Raw genomic sequence first — 22,006 nt, 5'->3', positions numbered from 1 at the left:
GGCCTGACTGAAGGAACCCGAGGACCTTTGGAAGAGAACAGGGAAGTGGAATCTGCCCACGAGAGTCGCACCATGTGAAGAAAACCTTCCAGGTACGATAGTAAATCCTGGCTGAAGTTGGCTTTCGAGCCCTGATCATGGTTTTAACAACGTCCGGTGAAAAACCTGCTTGGGTCAAAACCCAGGTCTCAATGACCACGCCGTCAAATTGAGAGCCCCTGAGCTCTGGTGGAAGAACGGGCCTTGTGACAGGAGGTCGGGACGTGTGGGGAGATGCTAGGGAGCGTCTGCTGTGAGTTGCACGACATCGGCGTACCATGTACGCCTGGGCCAGTCTGGAGCGATCAGAATGGTGGGAACACCCTCTTGTTTGATCTTCCTCAGGACTCTGGAGATCAGGGGGAGGGGTGGAAAAATGTACAGAAGCTGGAACTGGGTCCAGTCCTGAACCAGGGCATCTGCTCCGAGCGACCGCGAATCGCGCGTCCTGGCCATGAAATTGGGAACCTTGGCATTGAGATGGGATGCCATCAGATCCACGTCCGGGGTCCCCCAACGATAACAGATCTGACCGAAGACTTCGGGATGGAGAGACCATTCCCCCGAGTCCATTCCTTGTCGGCTGAGAGAGTCGGCTTCCCAGTTGTCCACACCCGGAATGTGGACCGCGGAGAGTACCGACCTTGCAGCCTCCGCCCATTGTAGGATACGCGTTACTTCGGTCATCGCCTGGATGCTGCGGGTGCCGCCTTGATGGTTCACGTATGCCACTGCCGTGGCATTGTCCGACTGTACTCTGATATGAGAGTCTGCCAGCAAGTGATGGAAGGCTTTCAACGCCAGGAAGATGGCCCGAATTTCCAGGATGTTGATGGGCATGGTCGATTCCCTTGGTGACCACCTGCCTTGCGCTCTGTGATGTAGGTGCACCGCGCCCCAACCCATAAGGCTTGCGTCAGTGGTCAAAACCTTCCATTGACCGGAGAGAAAGGATTTTCCCCTTGCAAGCGAGGTTGGCTTGAGCCACCAGTGCAGGGACCTCCTGGTGTTTGCTGATAACCGGAACTCCCTGTCGAGGGAGAACGGATTCCTGTCCCAGGACTTGAGGATGGCCAGTTGAAGGGGTCTGAGGTGAAACTGGGCAAATGGTACCGCCTCCATTGCTGCTGCCATCCTGCCAAGTACTCTCATGGCATACCGGAGAGATCTGGGGGACTTGCGGAGGAGTGTGTGAACTCCCAGATGGAGAGCCAGTGCCTTGTCCCTGGGGAGGATCACCAGACCCTTGGAGGTGTCGAATAGCATCCCCAGGAAGGTCAGAGACTGACTTGGGGTAGTCGAGGACTTCCGTAAATTGACTAACCATCCCAGGCGCGTCAGAGTGTCGATCGTGATCGAGACGTTGACCTCGCAGTCCTTGAGGGTGGGGGCCTTGATGAGAAGGTCGTCCAGATATGGAACGACTACTATGCCTCTGGAGTGCAGAACATCCATGGTAGCTGCCATGACCTTTGTAAATGTTCTGGGAGCCGTGGCCAGACCGAACGGGAGGGCCACAAACTGGTAATGGTCTTGGTTGATTGCGAATCTGAGAAACCTCTGATGGGCGGGAGCATATCGGTATATGCAGGTATGCGTCCTGTATGTCTATGGAGGCAAGATATTCTCCTTTTTCCATAGACGCAACGATTGACCGGAGGGATTCCATGCGGAAGTGACGAACTCGAACGTACTTGTTGAGTTGCTTGAGGTCTAGTATGGGTCGGACGCTGCCTCCCTTCTTGGGCACCACAAACAGGTTGGAGTAGAACCCTCGGAAGCGCTCTTCTGCTGGGACTGGCACTATGACTCCTGCTCGCAGGAGGGAAGAAACCGCTTGACGGAAGGCCTGAGCTTTGAGCGGGGATTTTGGAGGGACAGAGGGAAAAAACCTGTGCGGTGGGCTGGTAGTAAACTCGATTTTGTATCCGAAGACACTATTTCCTTGACCCACTTGTCTTCTGTAATAGGCAGCCAGACCTGCTGAAAGAGTATCAGTCGTCCGCCTACAAGTGGGGTGTCTTCCAGAGGGCATGAGTCAGGATGAGGGAAAAGTCTGAGGTTTTCCTCCTTTAGGTTTTGCCTGGCTTGCCTTTGATTGCCAGTTCCTGTCCGGCCTCTGTGCCGCACGTGTGTTGTCCCTGCGGGGGGAACGATTCCGGTTTTGTGCTGGGCATGAGACGGACCAGCCCGAAGAATTCCGAAAGGATCGGAAACGAGATTGATTACGCCTTTTAAACGTGCGTTTTGGTCTTAGTTGAGGGAGGGAAGTACTTTTGCTCCCGGTAGCATTGGATATCATTGTATCCAGCTTTTCACCGAAAAGACGGCCACTGAAGTACGGGAGATTTGTTAGGGACTTTTTTGAGGCCGCATCCGCTTTCCATTCTCTTAGCCAGAGAATACGCCGGATTGTAATGGCGTTTGATGCTATTCCCGCTATTCCTCTTGCAGAGTCCAACGCTGCATGGACCATGTAATCTGCCACCACTGCAATTTGCACCGCCTGGTCCGCCAGCTGAGGATTTGAAGCTTGAAGGCCCTTTTGCAATAGATCAGCCCAAGCCATGATGGCCTTGGCTGCCCAAACTGAAGCAAATGCGGGAGCCAAAGAGGCACCTGCCGCTTCAAAGATTGAACGAGCCATGCGTTCGACTTGTCTGTCTGCCGTGTCCTTGAGGGTTGAACTGTCCGGCAGGGAGAGAAGCGTTTGTGCTGCCAGCCTAGAGACTGGAAGGTCCACTTCAGGCGGATCTGTCCAATCCTTGGTGTCTTTCTGTGGAAAGGGGTATTTTGCTTCCAAATACTTGCGATTGGCGAATTTTTTCTCAGGCTGCGAAAAATGCTTAGAAAGGATTTTTTGAAATTCCAGGTGATTAGGGAAGACCTTCGATGGTTTCTGAACACTTTCAAAGGAAATCTTGTGTTCTGGTGCTTCCGGGGTTGGATCTGAAATGTCCAGCACCCGAAGGATGGAAGAGACGATATCCTCAACTATCACAGTATTGCTAGGGGGACAAGGGAGCAAAGCGTTCTTTGTTTCGTTATCTGAATTGGAGTCACATATGCCCTCTGAGTCCTGCGCATTGCTAAGGAGCTCCCTAGCGGGCGAACTAGAGCGGAGGTTTCCCGTGGTCTGGGATCGTTGTGGAGATCCGCATTGTCCTTCTCTATCAGGGGACGGCCTCGGTGACCTGAGGCCACTGTGTCTTTCCCTGGAGGGGGAAGACCTATTGCTATGTGAGGACGCAGCTGAACGCGACCTGTGGGTCCGCTTACGCCTCGAACTGTCGGAAGCGCCCTGATCATGAGACCGGACGTCCCTTTGCTGGGTAACGTTCATAGCCGAGACATGGCCCTGCAGAGCCTGCAGTAATGTCCTTGCAGGCTGTGCAGACTGCATAAAAGCAGTCTTGCCTGGTTCTTTTCCTTGAGCCCGACATAGTACCTAGGCTGATTAGTGGAGGCCCTACAGGGGTATCTACGCAGAGGAAAGGAGGAGAGCGCTATATTGTATAGCAATTCACAGCTGAGTACCAAGGACCCAGCTGTGATCTTACCCCACCGGTGCTCCCCCTTAGGTCCAGCGCTGATAAATCCCACGTCCTGTGCCCCCCGGAGACTGCTGTGCTGCGTTCTTCCAGGTGCAGCAAGATGGCCACCGGATTCTGAGGTGGAGAGGGAAGGGGGCGGAGAGCTGGAAAAGGGCGCGCTGGGCCATGTAAAAGCGCGCCCCTCCTGCCTCGATCCTCCCCTTCTATGACACTGCAGTGTCATTTTCGTCATCCGGGGGGTGGGCCGGGGGGCGGGAATGGGGCGGTGACTTCGGCTAGGCCGAAGCTGCGGCCTAAATTTGAGGTCTCCTGCCCAGCAGGGCTCCAGGACGGCGCGGTCGTCCGCGGGGGGGTCGGATTTAAACCAGACCCCCCCAGAATGAAAGGAGGGCTGGCGGTGGGGCCATATATGTGACTGGGGCCCTGTGGAGGGTCCCTTGTGGCGCCAGTGCTGCAGAGACCAGGGCGCAGGGAGCCCGGTCTCTGATAAGTGCCGGCCTCGCTGCACCTCCCCCGGTCCCAAAAGGAGCCCACAGGTGTACTGGGGTCCCTGGTGCCTGATACAGGCCCTAGCTGCGGTGTCTCAACCTAATACCCCCAGAGGGGGATTAGGGAGGGTGCTGCTGTCACCGTCAGGGGGCTTCATCGTCGCCTCGACCTCGACCAGAGCCGGACGGAACTGAGGAAGGAGGGGGGTCTCGACCTCGAACCAGTACCCGAGGGACTGGTGAGGGAGCGACATGGGGAATAGCCACCTCGACCTCAACCGGGTACCCCTAATAGGGGACCGAGGAGGGAGCCATGCCGGGAGTCTCGCTGGAGACCCTCTTTTCTTCATCTGTAGTCCTTTGGAAAAAAATCCAGGAAAAAAGACGGAGTAAAAAAAAAAAATTCTTAGGTGTGCCTCCTGCGACACTAAGCAAAAACTGGAGGATGCTGACGCCGTCCAGGGGTGTATACTGCAGAGGAGGAGCCAAAGTTAATCTTTTTCAGATTATGCATAGTGTCGCCTCCTAGTGGACAGCAGCATAACACCCACGGTTCTGTGTCCCCCAATAAGGCGACAGAGTAATACAAATTGTGCACAAAGTGTAGAGATAGATAGATAAAACATAGATACATACAGGTGCTTCTCACAAAATTAGAATATCATCAAAAACTTAATTTATTTCAGTTCTTGAATACAAAAAGTGAATCTCATTATGTAGAGTCATTACACACAGAGTGATGTATTTCACGTGTTTATTTCTGTTAATGTTGATGATCATGGCTTACATCCAATGAAAACCCAAAAGTCATAATCTCAGTAAATTAGAATACTTTATAACACCAGCTTGAAAAATGATTTTAAAATCTGAAATGTTGTCCTACTGAAATGTATGTCAGTAAATGCCCTCAATACTTGGTCGGGCTCCTTTGGCATCAATTACTGCATCACTGCGGCGTGGCATGGAGGCGATCAGCCTGTGGTACTGCTGATGGGTTATGGAAGCCCAGGTTGCTTTGATAGCAGCCTTCAGCTCGTCTGCATTGTCGGGTCTGGTGTCTCTCCTCTTCCTCTTGACAATACTCCATAGATTCTCTATGGGGTTAAGGTCAGGCAAGTTTGCTGCCAATCAAGCACAGTGATACTGTTGTTTGTACAGCAGGTATTGGTCCTTTTGGCAGTGTGGACAGGGGCCAAGTCCTGCTGGAGAATGACATTTCCATCTCCATAAAGCTTGTCAGCAGAGGGAAGCATGAAGTGTTCTAAAATGTCCTGGTAGACGGCTGCGTTGACTTTGGTCTTGATAAAACACAGTGGACCTACACCAGCAGATGACGTGGCTCCCCAAACCATCACTGATTGTGGAGACTTCACACTAGACCTCCAGCAGCTTGGATTGTGACCTCTCCACTCTTCCTCCAGACTCTGGGACCTTGATTTCCAAATGAAATGGAAAATTTACTTTCATCTGAAAACAACACCTTGGATCACTGAGCTACAGTCCAGCTCTCTTTCTCCTTGGCCCAGGTAAGACGCTTCTTGTGTTGTCTATTGGTCATGAGTGGGTGACACAAGGAATGTGACACTTGTAGCCCATGTCCTGGATACGTCTGTGTGTGGTGTGAAGCAATGACTCCAGCAGCAGTCCACTCCTTGTGAATCTCCCCCACATTACTGAATGGCCTTTTCTTAACAATCCTTTCCAGGCTGCTGTTATCCCGGTTGCTTGTGGACCTTTTTCTACCACACTTTTTCCTTCCACTCCACTTTCCATTTTCTGCTTGGATACAGCACTCTGTGAACAGCCGGCTTCTTTAGCAATGACCTTTTGTGGCTTACCCTCCTTGTGGAGTGTGTCAGTGACTGCCTTCTGGACATCTGTCTGGTCAGCAGTCTTCCCCATGATTGTGGAGCTACTGAAACAGACTAAGGGACCTTTATAAACGATTAGGAGCCTTTTGCAGGTGTTTTTGTTAATTATTCTAATTTACTGAGATAATGACTTTTGGGTTTTCATTGGCTGTAAGCCATAATCATCAACAGAAATAAACACGTGAAATAGATCACTCTGTGTGTAATGACTCTATATAATATATCAGTTTCACTTTTTGTTTTGAAGAACTGAAATAAATGAACTTTTTGATGATATTCTAATTTTGTGAGAAGCTCCTGTAGATAGATAGATACACGGCCTTCCCTGTAATCAGCTCTCTGCCTTCTTGCTGATATTACAGTGACAGATATGCACAGGGTATAAATAAATCTTTTACGCATTTGCCAGATTTCAGGAGCAGAGAGAAACGTTTCTCGCGCCATCACATTCCCAATATATTCAGGAGGCAGAGCCGTTAACAAGGTAAACAACAGATATGATTAATTCGCGCTCAAGCAACACTACAGCACCTCCTAATTAACACGTGTATTAGCTGTGAAGATGGATCTGGTAAATTAGGGTCACATTGAGTAAAGTAGAGGAATAAAAAAAAAAAAAAAATACATCTAAAAATAAAAATGAAATCTATGAAAGTTCAGTGTGGAACCTACAAATAAAATAGCATTCAGGACATCGTTGCTTAGCGGGGTCTCGTCTGCCCCTCGGTGCTTGCGGATCTTCTTCCTGGCGCTGCTGACCATGCCGGTGACGGACAGCTTGTGTATGGGGACTGGTGCTGGCTCGGTGAGCTTGGAGAGAGCCTGGCCAATGTCAGCGGCGTCTGTGAGGAAACACACAGAAGACACTGAATGCGGCGCCCAACAACATAGAAGTGTTTAGCAACACGATCACTCTGCCTGACACCAAATCCTGACATCTCACTAATAAAAATATGTATTTTACTTATTACATTTAATAAAATTTATACAGTGACCCGGGGGTAAAAATATACATATATAGGCTGGTCGGAAAAGTGTGCAGCCTAGAAAACTCACTTCCTCATCTATTAACACGAGCAAAGAGAAGATCCCCAATGGTAAGCCCAGTGATATCAATAAGAAATGTAATACCACTTCCCCCCCGTGGAGGCACTGCAGGGAATCTCAACACTTTGTGCCAGGTTTATCCCACAGAATGTAGCTAATCATCACTGATTGGTGACTCGCAAACAGATATATTGTATTTCACAATCCGGAATTTTTTTTTTACCCCCAGTAGATAAAATGCTTCCAGAAGTGGCCGAGGCACGCTTGTCTCCTTCTTGCCTACCGAAAAACTGCCCACTCAGCTAGGTCATTGAGTTAATGTTCATCAAGAAGCTCGGCTAGAGGTTGCGGGACATAATTTAAAACATAAGTTCTTAACCTTTGGCACGTGCATGTCAGGGGGTACTGTCAATATCCTCATTCTTGCCGGTATTCATGTGAAATAGAGACGCACAGTTTTTCATTCTTGTCTTTCAATGGTATATAGGCCTTAAAGGGAATCTGTCACCTATTTTTTTGCCCTATGAGATGCGGCCACTGGCATCAGTACTGTACCATAATACTGCAGTGGCAGGCACTGGGAAAGGTCAGAGAAGTCCAGCGCCTGCGCACTGCAGTACTCTGGTCTGCCCTCAATAGGGCAGATCAGTACGCCTGCGCAGGAGCGCGGCATGAAGCAAGGAGGAGGACGTCATCACTAGAAGATAGGAGGCGCCGGACGCGAACCACGACACCCATCGGACCCGGACCGCCCCCCGGTGAGTATAATCTAACTCGTTTTTCTTAACTTTCAGGTTACATTGGGGGGGCTTATCTACAGAATTACAGAATGCTGTAGATAATGATGGCGGTGGCAGCATCTCATAGGGCAAAAAATAGGTGACAGATTCCCTTTAAAGAGGTTTCCACCTTTAGGAACATTTTTTTTCTTACTTAAATGCATGTAATTTTTGCTGAACTCCAAAAATGATTTTTACCCCGAAATACATGCATTTAAGTATAAGAAAAAAAAAAACTTTAAATTTCCCCTTTAAGCTTATTTGCATAGGGCCAACTTATGTGGAAGCCCAGGGCTAATGCTCACTTGGACTATTGTAGGGACCTTTTTTAAATGGGTTTTCTCAAGATCTTTCTTCAGGAGCACACTGCTTCTCTTCCTCCCAGCTTCCTGCTTTCCAGGGGCGGTGTGCTCCTGAAAATGGACAGCTTCAAATAGCTGGATAGTTGTGAAATTATGCGCTCTCCCATGAGGCCATGAAGGCAGCTTCACCTCTGCAGCCTTAAAGGAGTGCAGCGGCACTGCAGCTGTCCAAATCCAGCGAACCTGCCAGTGATGCTCTCATTACCTAGGAGACCAGCCACCACTGATGGACTGCAGTGGTAACCAGTAACCTAAGCAACAAGCAGTAAATTATAGAATAAAAAAAAATGTAATAAAGAGTACATTGCAAATTTGCAATTTTATCCATTTAAAATGCTGAGAATCACCTGAAAGAGAACGGCCCATGTGGCACCAGGACCGTTCAGAGCCCATTAATTTGCTCACGATTACCTTTTCCATTCTCATCGAATGCAGATTTGCCGAGAAGTTCGTCTGTGGATTCTTTACGGCGACAAAGTCTAAAAAACTCTGAAATAAAATCCCCTAAAAAGAAGAGATAATGTATTAGTTCTAAAGTACTGGAACGCCCTGGTTATCCTGGATAATGTCTGCAGAAAACGAGCAGGAAATAGTAATGAGCTTTAAAACAAACTATCGAGCAGATGGAAAAACACCCTGGGTATTCCCAATCCAACCGCAGGATATAATGGCGCCCCCTAAAGTTTACGTCGGAAACTACATTTACAAAATATTGAGCAAAAGGATGAAATCATGTCCCGGAAAACACTTTATAAAAGTAACTGCTGGGATATGCCATCACTTAATGATCAGCGGAGGTTAGAGATCACTGGACCCTTCACTGATCCTGAAATTGAATGTTGGGGGAGAAGGTGCCGAGACACCCCCAGAAAGCAAAAACAAAGGATCAGAAAGCCGTGCTCTCCTACAAGACTGAAGCTTTAGAAAAAGTGTTGATTTTAAAACAACATCAATGGTTTAGTGTTTACAGCTCCTATGCGGAACTATGCGTCTCCATGGTTACAGAGTACAAACAATCCTGCAGATAGACTCCTGTCTGTTCTTACCTCCTATTAAACTACCAACGTGACAGGACATGTGGATGGGAGTATGACTTTAGGACCAGACTACATACTGGTTTTATTGTAATCTGTTGCCATGGAGACATATAGGTTTGTATTATACATGTAGACACAAAACGGTCAAGAGTTTATGAAAACTTTTCTTATTTTCCCATTTTAGATGCATTGGAGCAATTTAAGTAATAATAATAAATTTTATTTTTATAGCGCCGACATATTCCGCAGCACTTTACATTTCAGAGGGGATTTGTACAGACAATAGACATTACAGCATAACAATAATCACATAGATCATAACAGATACCAAGAGGAATGAGGGCCCTGCTCGCAAGCTTACAGTCTATGAGGAAAGAGGTAGACACGAAAGGTGGGTGGTAACAGTTGCCCTGATTGTATGGACCAGCCATAATGTTAAGTGTGTAACAGTACAGACACAGAGGGCTAATGGATGCATAAAGCATGTGGGAACACGATGCGGGAAATCTGGCTATGGTAAAACTTTTGGCTGTGCCACACAGGGATAGTTAGGTTAATGTGTTGAGGCGATAGGCCAGTCTGAATAAATGCGTTTTCAGGGCATGCTTAAAATTGTGGGGATTGGGGACTAATCGTATTGACCTGGCAAGTGCATTCCAAAGAATTGGCGCAGCACGTGTAAAGTCTTGGAGACGGGAGTGGGAGGTTCTGACTATTGAGGATACTAACCTCAGGTAATGAGGTAGTAATGAACTAGTCCCCATGTCACTTAGGAAAGAAACTTAATGAAAACTTTTCACCCAGCGTACAAGGGCTTACCTAACATACACTGAGGGTTATCTGCTTTTCTCACCCGGACCGACCACTGCGGAGCTTGTAGTGGATCCAAATCCCTGAAAATCAAAGGAAAAAAATCAACTTTCTCACCAAAAATGGAAAAAGTGCTCAACTACATGTACAATCCTAAAGAAGGGGTATTAAAAGAACTCATAAAAAATCTGGACACTTTCAGGAACTTTTTATATTTTTTTTTACATAAATATTTGTATTTTGGAGTTGGGTTTCCGTAAACAATTTGCACTATTTGGCTTCTACATGCTCGTCCCCCTCGCCCCGCACATTGCTTGGTGGCTGCAGAAGCGCGCTCGGTCCGACTGCTTTTTTTATTTGCCTTTTTCTGAACTCCTCTCACTAATGTATGACCATATGAAAGTTCAGCTCAACCTTCATGTGCTACGGTCACAAATCTGCTAAAAAAAAAAAAAAATACAAATAAAACAGTTACAAACTCCTCGTTAGAACGAGCTCACTGACCGATTCTCAGTTAACTTATTCTGCAGCCAGCAGACAGTACAACACGGAGGCAATAAAAAGCAATCGATGCAACATTTTGAAAAAAAGCCAAATTGCAAAAATTATATTTAGTCTCAAATACATGCATTTAAGTAAAAAAAAAAATGCCAAAGAAATGTGAGCATATCCCTCAGAAATGATGATTTTGGAATAATGGGCGTCAATTCTACCAAGCCTGTGGGTCCCAGTTAGACCACTGGTGAGATCCAATGATCAGATAAGAAAGGGATCTACTTGGCTTGATTTTGGGATGTAAGGAAGGGGAGATGGCATCGTGAGAATGCTACTTTCGGCATTAATTCTTCATATTTTCCAGATCTCTCAATAGAAACTTGCATTGTTTACGTTCAGTGATATTGTGGATCGGTTATAACCCACCCTGTGGATTTTACTTACGAGTACACGTCGTTGTCCACGATGATGCCTTCGGTCAGGCAAGGCCAAGTGGTGGCCAAGTGCAACTCACTAGGAGGCAAGTCGGGATGCAGTTAGCGGAGCAGAGAATAGCAAAAGAATATAAAAAGGGGGGAAGCTTTGGAACACATGAATTCATTGGAAAGAGAATTCCTAAACTTGATATTAACCCCTTACTGGCATAGGACATAATAGTACATCCTCCATAGGGTCCCCTTAGGGAATGTGTTACATTGCCGACATCGCGCTGATCCCTGCTATTTGCTCATTACGATGCCGCTGCCAATCGATTTCCGCTTTTCGTTTTTTCCTCCCTTTCTTCCAAGAGGCCTAACTTTGTTATTTTACCAGCCACATAGCCGTATTAGGGCTTGTTTTTTTTGCAGGATGAGTGGTACTTTTGAATGACACCATTCATTCTGCCACACAGTGTAACTGGAAAACGGGGAAAAAAATTCCAAGTGCAGAAAATTTACAAAAAAAAAGTGCAATTCCTCAACTGCTTTTTTTTTTTCTTTTTTTAATTTACTATGTTGGCTATATGGCAAAACAGACCTGACAATATGACTCTCCAGGATTGTACGAGTACGCAGATACCAAACATGTATAGTTTATTTTTATTTAAGTGGTGAAAAAAAAAAAATCAGAAAATTGTTAAAAAAAAATTTAAAAAAAGTTTGCTTACTTCGCTATTTTTCAAGACCCGTAACGTTCTCATTTTTCGGGGTCAAGGCCTGGGTGATGGCTTATTTTTTGTGCCCTGAGCTGACGTAGATAAGATGTTTTGATCGCATCTTATTGCAATGTCACGGAGACCATAAAACCGTAATTCTGGCGGTTTGATTTTTTTTTTTCTTGTTATGCCATTTAACGATCAGATTAATTTATTCGACATTTTATTAGTTCGGAGGTTTCTGAACACGACGTTAGAAAATATGTGTAATTTTTCTGATTGTTTTTTTTTTTTAATGAGGCAAAAGAGGTGAGATTTGAACTTTTGTGTTTTTTTATTTATATTTTTTTAAAAGTTTTTTTTGTACTTTTTGCTGCATTTAATAATAGTCCTTCTATTAAATACAGTAAAAAGTAAAGCAGAATTGAAGCTGCGATCGGCCTATTGCCTGTGCTATACATAACGACAATCATTTTACCAGGTCATTATCTTAATATTTTTTTTTTTAACAAAGTCATTTTTACTGCACAATGAACGCTGTAAGAGCAAAAAAAAAAAGCAATAGCGGAATTGTTGGTTGCTTTTTTCTTTAAATGCACCGTAATTTCTTTCCCCATTTTTCAGTACATTATTTGATAAAATGAAAGATCTAATTCAAAAACAGAACTAATCTTGGGAAAAAAAAAAAAAATTCGTATTGTACTTAAAAAACCCTTAAAAGAAACACTTTTCTCCCCATGATGTTTTTGCTTTGCCCCCATGACAACACTTCCCATCACAGGGACAAAGTGTGGTCCCGAATCGCGATCTACATCCAGAACTGCTTTGAATATTAGTCTGTGTAGCCATAAAAGTTAAGATAAAGCTGCGTCCGCCGGTGATTCTTGTAAAGCGCAGTCATTTCTGCTTGTTCCCCGAGCCTCAATTTTCTCGTTCGGGAGCCTACACTGTCATCCTGCGCTGGAGGCTCACCTGTAGATTGCACAATTTACTGAGTACACCATGTCATTTCATCTCGTGAGCAGAAATGAGCAATTTAAGCTGTAAAAAAGGTCGGTGTTCTATGAAAATGGACAAATTGTGCACTTATACTGCATGATTACCCCCGGCGAGCGCAACTGAGCCATTTCCTCAGCAAATGTTTAATAGTTTAAGAATAAAAGCCATTAAATTGCAGCATCTGATGTGATATACATAGATGGGTCTATCTCATATCTGATATCAACCACACATTACATTGCATCTATCACATTTCTATCTATTATCTATTTATCCCTCTATCTATGTAGTATATCTCCAGCTGCCAGCAGAGGGCAGCACTGCGCCAAGACATAGAACACATCTTCATATTATTATTATTATATCTTCCAGAGTCCTCGGGTCGTCTTCATTTCCCCACTTCTTGATTGACAGCAGACAGCCGAGGTGATGCAATGCACAAGAGCTTCTGTCTCCGCTGTCACTCAAAAAGTGGAAGGCGGCGCTGGCCAGGAAAAGTGAAGTGGAGCGGAGGACCGCAGCAGCGCCGATACGCCCACTACTTGGGAAGCTAATTTGCATATGAAGAAAAGACGAATTTCAGAGAAAGGGAGAGCAGAGTCACAGGCATTTATGGAAATGATTTATCCTGCCCTTTACTGCAGTAATTCAGTTTGCCTAGAGCAAATGTTACTGAGAGATTACTTGTAAGATAAATAAGAGAGAGAAGTGACATGATGGATCACTAACACAGCGTTCGATACATAAATATTAAAAGTTTCAGACTTTCCACATGTCAGATGATGAATATATGCACACAATCTAGAATTACCTCCTATATTATACCCCAGAGCTGCACTCACTATTCTGCTGGTGCAGTCACTGTGTACATACATTACATTACTGATCCTGAGTTACCTCCTGTATTATACCCCAGAGCTGCACTCACTATTCTGCTGGTGCAGTCACTGTGTACATACATTACATTACTGATCCTGAGCTACATCCTGTATTATACCCCAGAGCTGCACTCACTATTCTGCTGGTGCAGTCACTGTGTACATACATTACATTACTGATCCTGAGTTACCTCCTGTATTATACCCCAGAGCTGCACTCACTATTCTGCTGGTGCAGTCACTGTGTACATACATTACATTACTGATCCTGAGCTACATCCTGTATTATACCCCAGAGCTGCACTCACTATTCTGCTGGTGCAGTCACTGTGTACATACATTACATCACTGATCCTGAGTTACATCCTGAATTATACCCCAGAGCTGCACTCACTATTCTGCTGGTGCAGTCACTGTGTACTTACATTACATTACTGATCCTGAGCTACATCCTGTATTATACCCCAGAGCTGCACTCACTATTCTGCTGGTGGAGTCACTGTGTACATACATTACATTACTGATCCTGAGTTACATCCTGAATTATACCCCAGAGCTGCACTCACTATTCTGCTGGTGCAGTCACTGTGTACTTACATTACATTACTGATCCTGAGCTACATCCTGTATTATACCCCAGAGCTGCACTCACTATTCTGCTGGTGCAGTCACTGTGTACATACATTACATTACTGATCCTGAGCTACATCCTGTATTATTCTCCAGAGCTGCACTCACTATTCTGCTGGTGGAGTCACTGTGTACATACATTACATTACTGATCCTGAGTTACATCCTGAATTATACCCCAGAGCTGCACTCACTATTCTGCTGGTGCAGTCACTGTGTACTTACATTACATTACTGATCCTGAGCTACATCCTGTATTATACCCCAGAGCTGCGCTCACTATTCTGCTGGTGCAGTCACTGTGTACATACATTACATTACTGATCCTGAGTTACATCCTGAATTATACCCCAGAGCTGCACTCACTATTCTGCTGGTGCAGTCACTGTGTACGTACATTACATTACTGATCCTGAGTTGCCTCCTGTATTATACCCCAGAGCTGCACTCACTATTCTGCTGGTGTAGTCACTGTGTACATACATAACATTACTTATCCTGTACTGATCCTGAGTTACATCCTGTATTATTCTCCAGAGCTGCACTCACTTGGGGTGGGAAGACTAAAAGAAACACCCTATTATCTAATCCCATATAACACATATAAGATCCCCTATTGGAATAATACATGATTCAGATTCTAACCTTATTGGATCTTCACAGGCGCCAAATGGAAGTTTTCCAAACTCCAGACCCCCAACTTCTCCTCCCACCACAGCATCGATGTCTATAAGAAAAATAAAAAGACAATAACAACATTTGGTGCAAAGATCATCAACTCTCTTAACTATACAGGAAAATGGAGCCGACTCATTTTAAAAGTAACAGTTAACCTAGAAATGAATGATAGAAGCAGACAGAAGAAAAAAAAATGAAATCTTGCAAGTAATACAAGTGTTAATTTCCTCCTGATGTCACTCAGACAGTGGGGGGTGGGGTTTAGCATGCAGTGGGGGGAGGCTCCTGCTTCAGTCAGATGACAAACAGAAAACAGAGCTGATCTTATTTATACAAAAGAAGGTGGTGCCTCTCCAACTTTTTTTTCCTAAGACACATACAGGACTGTGCAAAAGTGATAGACAGGTGTGGAAAGAATGCTGCCGAGTAAGAAGCTCTCAGTAATAGAAGTTTTAATAGGTTATTGTCAAAAAGAGAAGTCTAAATCCTATCAGTATCTGGTGACTGCCTGCTGCCTCCATCATCAGTATCTAGTAACCACCCGTAGCCTCCATAATCAGTATCTGGTGACCACCCGTAGCCTCCATAACCAGTATCTGGTGACCACCCGTAGCCTCCATCATCAGTATCTGGTGGCTGCCTGTTGCCTCCATCATCAGTATCTGGTGGCTGCCTGTTGCCTCCATCATCAGTATCTGGTGGCAGCCTGTTGCCTCCATCATCAGTATCTGGTGACCACCAGTAGCCTCCATCATCAGTATCTGGTGACCACCCGTAGCCTCCATCATCAGTATCTGGTGACCGCCCGTAGCCTCTATCATCAGTATCTGGTGACCACCAGTAGCCTCCATCATCAGTATCTGGTGACCACCAGTAGCCTCCATCATCAGCATCTGATGACTGCCTGTTGCCTCCATCATCAGTATCTGGTGACTGCACGTAGCCTCCATCATCAGTATCTGGTGGCTGCCTGTTGCCTCCATCATCAGTATCTGGTGGCTGCCTGTTGCCTCCATCATCAGTATCTGGTGACCGCCCGTAGCCTCCATCATCAGTATCTGGTGACCACCAGTAGCCTCCATCATCAGTATCTGGTGACCACCCGTAGCCTCCATCATCAGTATCTGGTGACCACCCGTAGCCTCCATCATCAGTATCTGGTGGCTGCCTGTTGCCTCCATCATCAGTATCTGGTGACTGCACGTAGCCTCCATCATCAGTATCTGGTGACCACCCGTAGCCTCCATCATCAGTATCTGGTGACCACCCGTAGCCTCCATCATCAGTATCTGGTGACTGCCTGTTGCCTCCATCATCAGTATCTGGTGACTGCCTGTTGCCTCCATCATCAGTATCTGGTGACTGCGCATAGCCTCCATTATCAGTATCTGGTGACTGCACGTAGCCTCCATCATCAGTATCTGGTGACCACCCGTAGCCTCCATCACCAGTATCTGGTGACTGCCTGCTGCCTCCATCATCAGTATCTGGTGACATGCATAGCCTCCATTATCAGTATCTGGTGACTGCCTGTTGCCTCCATCATCAGTATCTGGTGACTGCGCATAGCCTCCATTATCAGTATCTGGTGACTGCACGTAGCCTCCATCATCAGTATCTGGTGACCACCCGTAGCCTCCATCACCAGTATCTGGTGACTGCCTGCTGCCTCCATCATCAGTATCTGGTGACATGCATAGCCTCCATTATCAGTATCTGGTGACTGCCTGTTGCCTCCATCATCAGTATCTGGTGACTGCCTGTTGCCTCCATTATCAGTATCTGGTGACTACCTGTTGCCTCCATCATCAGTATCTGGTGACGACCTGTTGCCTCTATCATCAGTATCTGGTGACCACCTGTCGCCTCCATCATCAGTATCTGGTGACTGCCTGTCGCCTCCATCATCAGTATCTGGAGACTGCGCGTGGCCTCCATCATCAGTATCTGGTGACTGCCTGTTGCCTCCATCATCAGTATGTGGTGACCACCTGTCGCCTCCATCGTCAGTATCTGGTGACCACCAGTAGCCTCCATCATCAGTATCTGGTGACTGCACGTAGCCTCCATCATCAGTATCTGGTGACCACCTGTAGCCTCCATCATCAGTATCTGTTGACTGCGCATAGCCTCTATTATCAGTATCTGGTGACTGCCTGTCGCCTCCATTATCAGTATCTGGTGACTGCCTGTTGCCTCCATCATCAGTATCTGGTGACTACCTGTTGCCTCCATCATCAGTATCTGGTGACCACCTGTCGCCTCCATCATCAGTATCTGGTGACCACCTGTCGCCTCCATCATCAGTATCTGGTGACTGCCTGTTGCCTCCATCATCAGTATCTGGTGACTGCCTGTCGCCTCCATCATCAGTATCTGGTGACTGCGCGTCACCTCCATCATCAGTATCTGGAGACTGCGCGTGGCCTCCATCATCAGTATCTGGTGACTGCCTGTTTCCTCCATCATCAGTATCTGGTGACCACCTGTCGCCTCCATCATCAGTATCTGGTGACTGCCTGTCACTTCCATCATCAGTATCTGGTGACCGCCCGTCGCCTCCATCATCAGTATCTGGTGACTGCGCGTGGCCTCCATCATCAGTATCTGGTGACTGCCCATCACCTCCACTATCAGTATCTGGTGACCGCCCGTTGCCTCCATCACTTTGTCTCGAGGTTTGTACACAAGTTATGGAGGATCTCGGCAGAAGTTTGTTGTAAACATCTTGGAGACGTGACCCCAGATCTTCTGTGTATGAGGCTCGTGCGGATCCTTCTGTCTCTTCATGTGATCCCAGACAGACGGGATGATGGAAGATCAGAGCTCTTTGGGGACTGGATCATCACCTCCAGGACTACTGGCTTGATGTTGGGGGTCGTTGTCCGGCTACAGAATTAATTTGGAGCCAACCAGACACCTCCTGATGGTATTACATGATGGATAAGTGTCTGCCAGAATTTCTCAGCATTAATCCTGACCAAATCCTAATCTCCTATTAATAAAATGCAGACCCAATCTTGCAGGACCCTCCACCATGCATCACTGCTCTTGCAGACGCTCATTATTGCGCCGCTCAACAGACTTTCAGGAACAAACTGCTTCTGCTACATCCAAATATTTCACATTGTGACTCCTAAGTCCAGAGCACCTGCTGCCATTTTCTGCACCCCAGCTCCTGTGTTTTCATGTACAGTCGAGTCACTTGGCTTTGTTTCCTTGTGGAAAGTATTATTTTCTGTCAGTAATTCTTCCATGAAGATGACTTTTGGCCACACTCCTCCGATCAGTAGATGGATGCAGCTGGGTCTCACTGGTTGTTGCCAGTTCTGAGCTGATGGCACTGCTGGACATCTGCCCATTTCAATAACAAGCAAATGTGATGCGTCTTTCATCTGCTGCACTAAGTTTCCCTGGCTGACCACTGTGTCTATGGTCTTCAATGTTGTCCATTTCTTGGTGCTTTCTTAAAAGAGCTTGAACAGCAAATTTCAACACCACAGTCTGCTCTGTGTATGATTTTTTTGTAGATGTAGCACAGTTTTGTTTACAGGGTAGGAAAAATGTTGATATTTATATATTTGGGGTGCAGGACTGTCCCCCCCTTTGCTACATTACCGCGGTGTTCTGAAAGCTGCGTCTCCCCAGCTGTTGAGAAACTACAACTCCCACCATGCCTATATATAGTGCAGGTAGTTTCTAATTCCAATAAATATTTTTACGCTTAGCAATACGATTTTATTAAATCTATTTAAAATATAATTACAGTCTGATATTGGCTGATTAACAGGACGCACGAGTTCATGCTACGGTAATAAAAAATGAAAAGCTATTTCTCACATTCTCCTCATCCAATTAATATTGCATTATTTTATTTTAATTTCAAATTGTATCAGGTTTTTTTTTCTTTAAATTTACTTTTCTCGCTTAGGAGTTCTCTAATGATCCCCAACATTAGTGGCTCTTTCTGTCCTACAAATTTGCGCACTATCCCAGTGGTCTCCAAACCCGTGACGCTTCAGCTATAGCAAAACTACAACTTTCAGCATGTTGGGGATTGTAGTTTTGCCACAGCTGAAGGGGTAGTGAGCTGCAATCTGGGGGCTGTAGCTTCTAAACAGGGAGCTGTCATCTCCAACCTACAGGGTGGGAGATGAGTGGAGGGGCAAAATCTCCAATGTGTGGGGTAGGGTGCTCTACACTATGGGGAGGCGCAATCTCACCGTCCCCAGGGTGGAGATCTTCCCCGTCCCCAAGGTGGAGATCACCCTCCCCATTGCCACCCCACTGGTTGGAGAATGCAGATATTGGCGGAAGGGGCCGCGCTCCAACCCCCGGGGAAGGGGCCGCGCTCCAACCCCCGGGGAAGGGGCCGCGCTCCAACCCCCGGGGAAGGGGCCGCGCTCCAACCCCCGGGGAAGGGGCCGCGCTCCAACCCCCGGGGAAGGGGCCCCGCTCCAACCCCCCGGGGAAGGGGCCCCGCTCCAACCCCCGGGGAAGGGGCCCCGCTCCAACCCCCGGGGAAGGGGCCCCGCTCCAACCCCCCGGGGAAGGGGCGCACTCCACCCTGATGGGTGTTATTTTCAACCTGTGGGCAGTGAGCTCCAGTTTCGGGAAAGTGATGTAAAATCTATAGTCACTGATCTTGAAACTTGCAGCTGCAATCTCACATCTAGGAGATCCTATCATAATCTGGGGGCTAATTGAGTCCCAACTCATGAAACTCATTAATGTTATGTTCTAGCATGTTAGAAGATAGGGATTTCCTTAAATCCCTTGACTTCTAGCTTGTGCTGAGAAAAACTGACAAGTTTAATCCATTCATTACAATGGAAATTGTGTAATGCTTTCATTCTCCAGTGGAGGCGCTGTAGAAAAGGGTCATAGGTAAATCGCTGGGGTCGATACGCAGTGAGAAACACTATTAACTAAGGAACCTTTATAATAAGTGAGTATCCAAAGCAGAGACCCCGAGACATAGATGACTGTGCAACCACACATTTGGCGACCACGTTTCACAAGACCTTTGCTCTGACCTTTGATTTGACCACTGTGGAGAAGCCAAGTGTGTTTAGGTCATTATATATAGTTAGAGTGTATATATATTTATTTTCTGTGCAGTTACCATAAAAATACAATTCCAGCAAGCTGATAAACCCAGACATCACCTCTGCTCCAAGCTGTCACCTACACTGCAGAAAAGTGAGACCTTGGTAAACTCGTGTCTTGTTAATGTATTTTTTGTGAAATGCCTGAAAAATTCTGTGATGTGTTGAATCAGCTACAAGTCCAGAAACATGGATTTTTGTGAGTACTCACCGTAAAATCCTTTTCTCCGAGACGCTCATTGGGGGACACAGAGACTGTGGGGGACACAGAGACTGTGGGTGTGTGCTTCTGCCGTCTGGAGGCCGACACTAAGTGTACAAAAAAAGAGTTAGCTCCTCCTCCGCCGCATACACCCTCGCCCCTAGGCCGGGCGTAACTCAGTTTAGTGCATAAGCAGTAGGAGAACGCGCCTTAAACTCAGGCAAGAAACTATATGTCTGAAAAAGGGGGCCACCCTAAACCTTGTACAAGGATTTGTAAAACTCAAAATAAGTAAATGCCAACTGGCTGATAGGGTGGGTGCTGTGTCCCCCAATGAGCGTCTCGGAGAAAAGGATTTTACGGTGAGTACTCACAAAAATCCATGTTTCTCCTTCGTCTCATTGGGGGACACAGAGACTGTGGGACGTCCTAAAGCAGTCCTCTGGGCGGGATCTTAGCTCACCCAATCCATGCTAATTTGCTCCCCTGATTAGAGGTGCGCAACTGCTGCCTGGAGAATCTTTCTTCCCAGGCTTGCATCCGAGGATGCCTGGGTATGTACGTTATAATGTTTGACAAACGTATGTAAACTGGACCAGGTAGCTGCTTTGCATACCTGCTCCGCTGAAGCCTGGTGTCGTAGTGCCCATGAGGCCCCCACTGCCCGTGCCGAGTGAGCCTTGATCCCTGCCGGAACCGGCGTGCCACTGATTTGATAAGCTTCTTGGACCGTCAGGCGAACCCATCTGGCCAAAGTCGCTCTGGACGCCGCGAGCCCCTTCCGCCGTCCCTCTGGAACCACGAATAGAGAGTCTGTCTGGCGGAATGGCGCCGTCCTTGTCACATACCTCCTAAGGGCTCTTACCAGATCCAGGGTGTGCAAAGCCTTCTCTACCCTGTGCACCGGTGCCGGGCAAAACGAGGGTAAGACGATGTCTTCGTTGATATGAAATGCAGACACAACCTTCGGCAAGAAGGGGGGGGCTGGCCTTAAAACTACCTTATCCTTATAAAAGGTTAGGAACGGTGGTTTACAAGATAAGGCCGCCAATTCCGAAACCCGCCTAATAGACGTTATGGCTACTAGAAAAACGACCTTTCTGGACAGGTAAGGCAAGGGGACCTCTTGCAATGGTTCGAAAGGGGCCTCCTGAAGGGCTCTGAGCACCAAGTTCAGGTCCCATGATTCCGTCGGCGCCTTATAGGGGGGTACTAAATGTGCGACCCCCTGCATAAACGTCCTAACCTGCCAGACGGAAGCGACTTTTCGTTGGAAAAGTACCGACAGGGCCGAGATTTGCGTTCTGAGGGAACTCGGGGCCAACCCTGCGTCCAGCCCTGCTTGTAGAAAAGCCAGTACGTTGGGGATCGAAAAAACCAGAGGAGCCACTTCACGATCCCTACACCAACGGAAAAAAACTTCCCAAGTTCGATGATACACCCTCGCCGAGGAAGGCTTTCGGGCACTCACCATCGTGGCCGCCACATCGCGCCTGAATCCTGCCTGTGTTAACAGCCAAGATTCAATGGCCACGCCGTCAAACACAGGGCCCCTAAGTTCGGATGGTAGATCGGCCCTTGGGACAGTAAGTCCGGCCGATCTGGAAGACGCCAGGGTACGTCCACCACTAGTTGGACCAGATCTGCGTACCAGGCCCGCCGGGGCCAGTCTGGGGCCAGCAGAATTGCTGGAACCTTTTCTCTCCTTATTTTCCTGATAACTCTTGGAAGCAGCGGCAGCGGGGGGAACAAGTACGGGAGACGAAACTGGCTCCACGGGAGCACCAGCGCGTCTGCTGCGATCGCCTGCGGATCGAGGGATCGAGCGACAAACCTTAGTACTTTGGCATTCTCTCTGGATGCCATAAGGTCCACGTCTGGTGTCCCCCACCGT

At 47.1% G+C, this 22,006-nt stretch overlaps 1 protein-coding gene across 2 annotated transcripts in view; it reads right to left on the bottom strand.

Annotated features, from left to right (window-relative positions):
* Nucleotides 1–22,006, bottom strand: part of RAB3GAP1 (RAB3 GTPase activating protein catalytic subunit 1) — a 110,792-nt gene that overhangs the window by 40,299 nt on the left and 48,487 nt on the right. For both annotated transcript variants that reach the window (XM_073545536.1, XM_073545537.1), the window contains exons 9-13: nt 14,770–14,851; nt 10,927–10,995; nt 9,997–10,070; nt 8,552–8,644; nt 6,625–6,794 (exon numbers count right to left, since the gene is read on the bottom strand). In XM_073545536.1, coding sequence (XP_073401637.1) covers nt 6,625–6,794; nt 8,552–8,644; nt 9,997–10,070; nt 10,927–10,995; nt 14,770–14,851 — 488 coding nt within the window. The remainder of the gene's footprint in view (nt 1–6,624; nt 6,795–8,551; nt 8,645–9,996; nt 10,071–10,926; nt 10,996–14,769; nt 14,852–22,006) is intronic.

Source organism: Dendrobates tinctorius, unplaced genomic scaffold, assembly GCF_039654945.1.
Source record: "Dendrobates tinctorius isolate UK_male_01 unplaced genomic scaffold, ASM3965494v1 ptg000143l, whole genome shotgun sequence".
Taxonomy (NCBI): Eukaryota; Metazoa; Chordata; class Amphibia; order Anura; family Dendrobatidae; genus Dendrobates; species Dendrobates tinctorius.
This window is presented reverse-complemented; position numbering and strand designations above follow the sequence as displayed.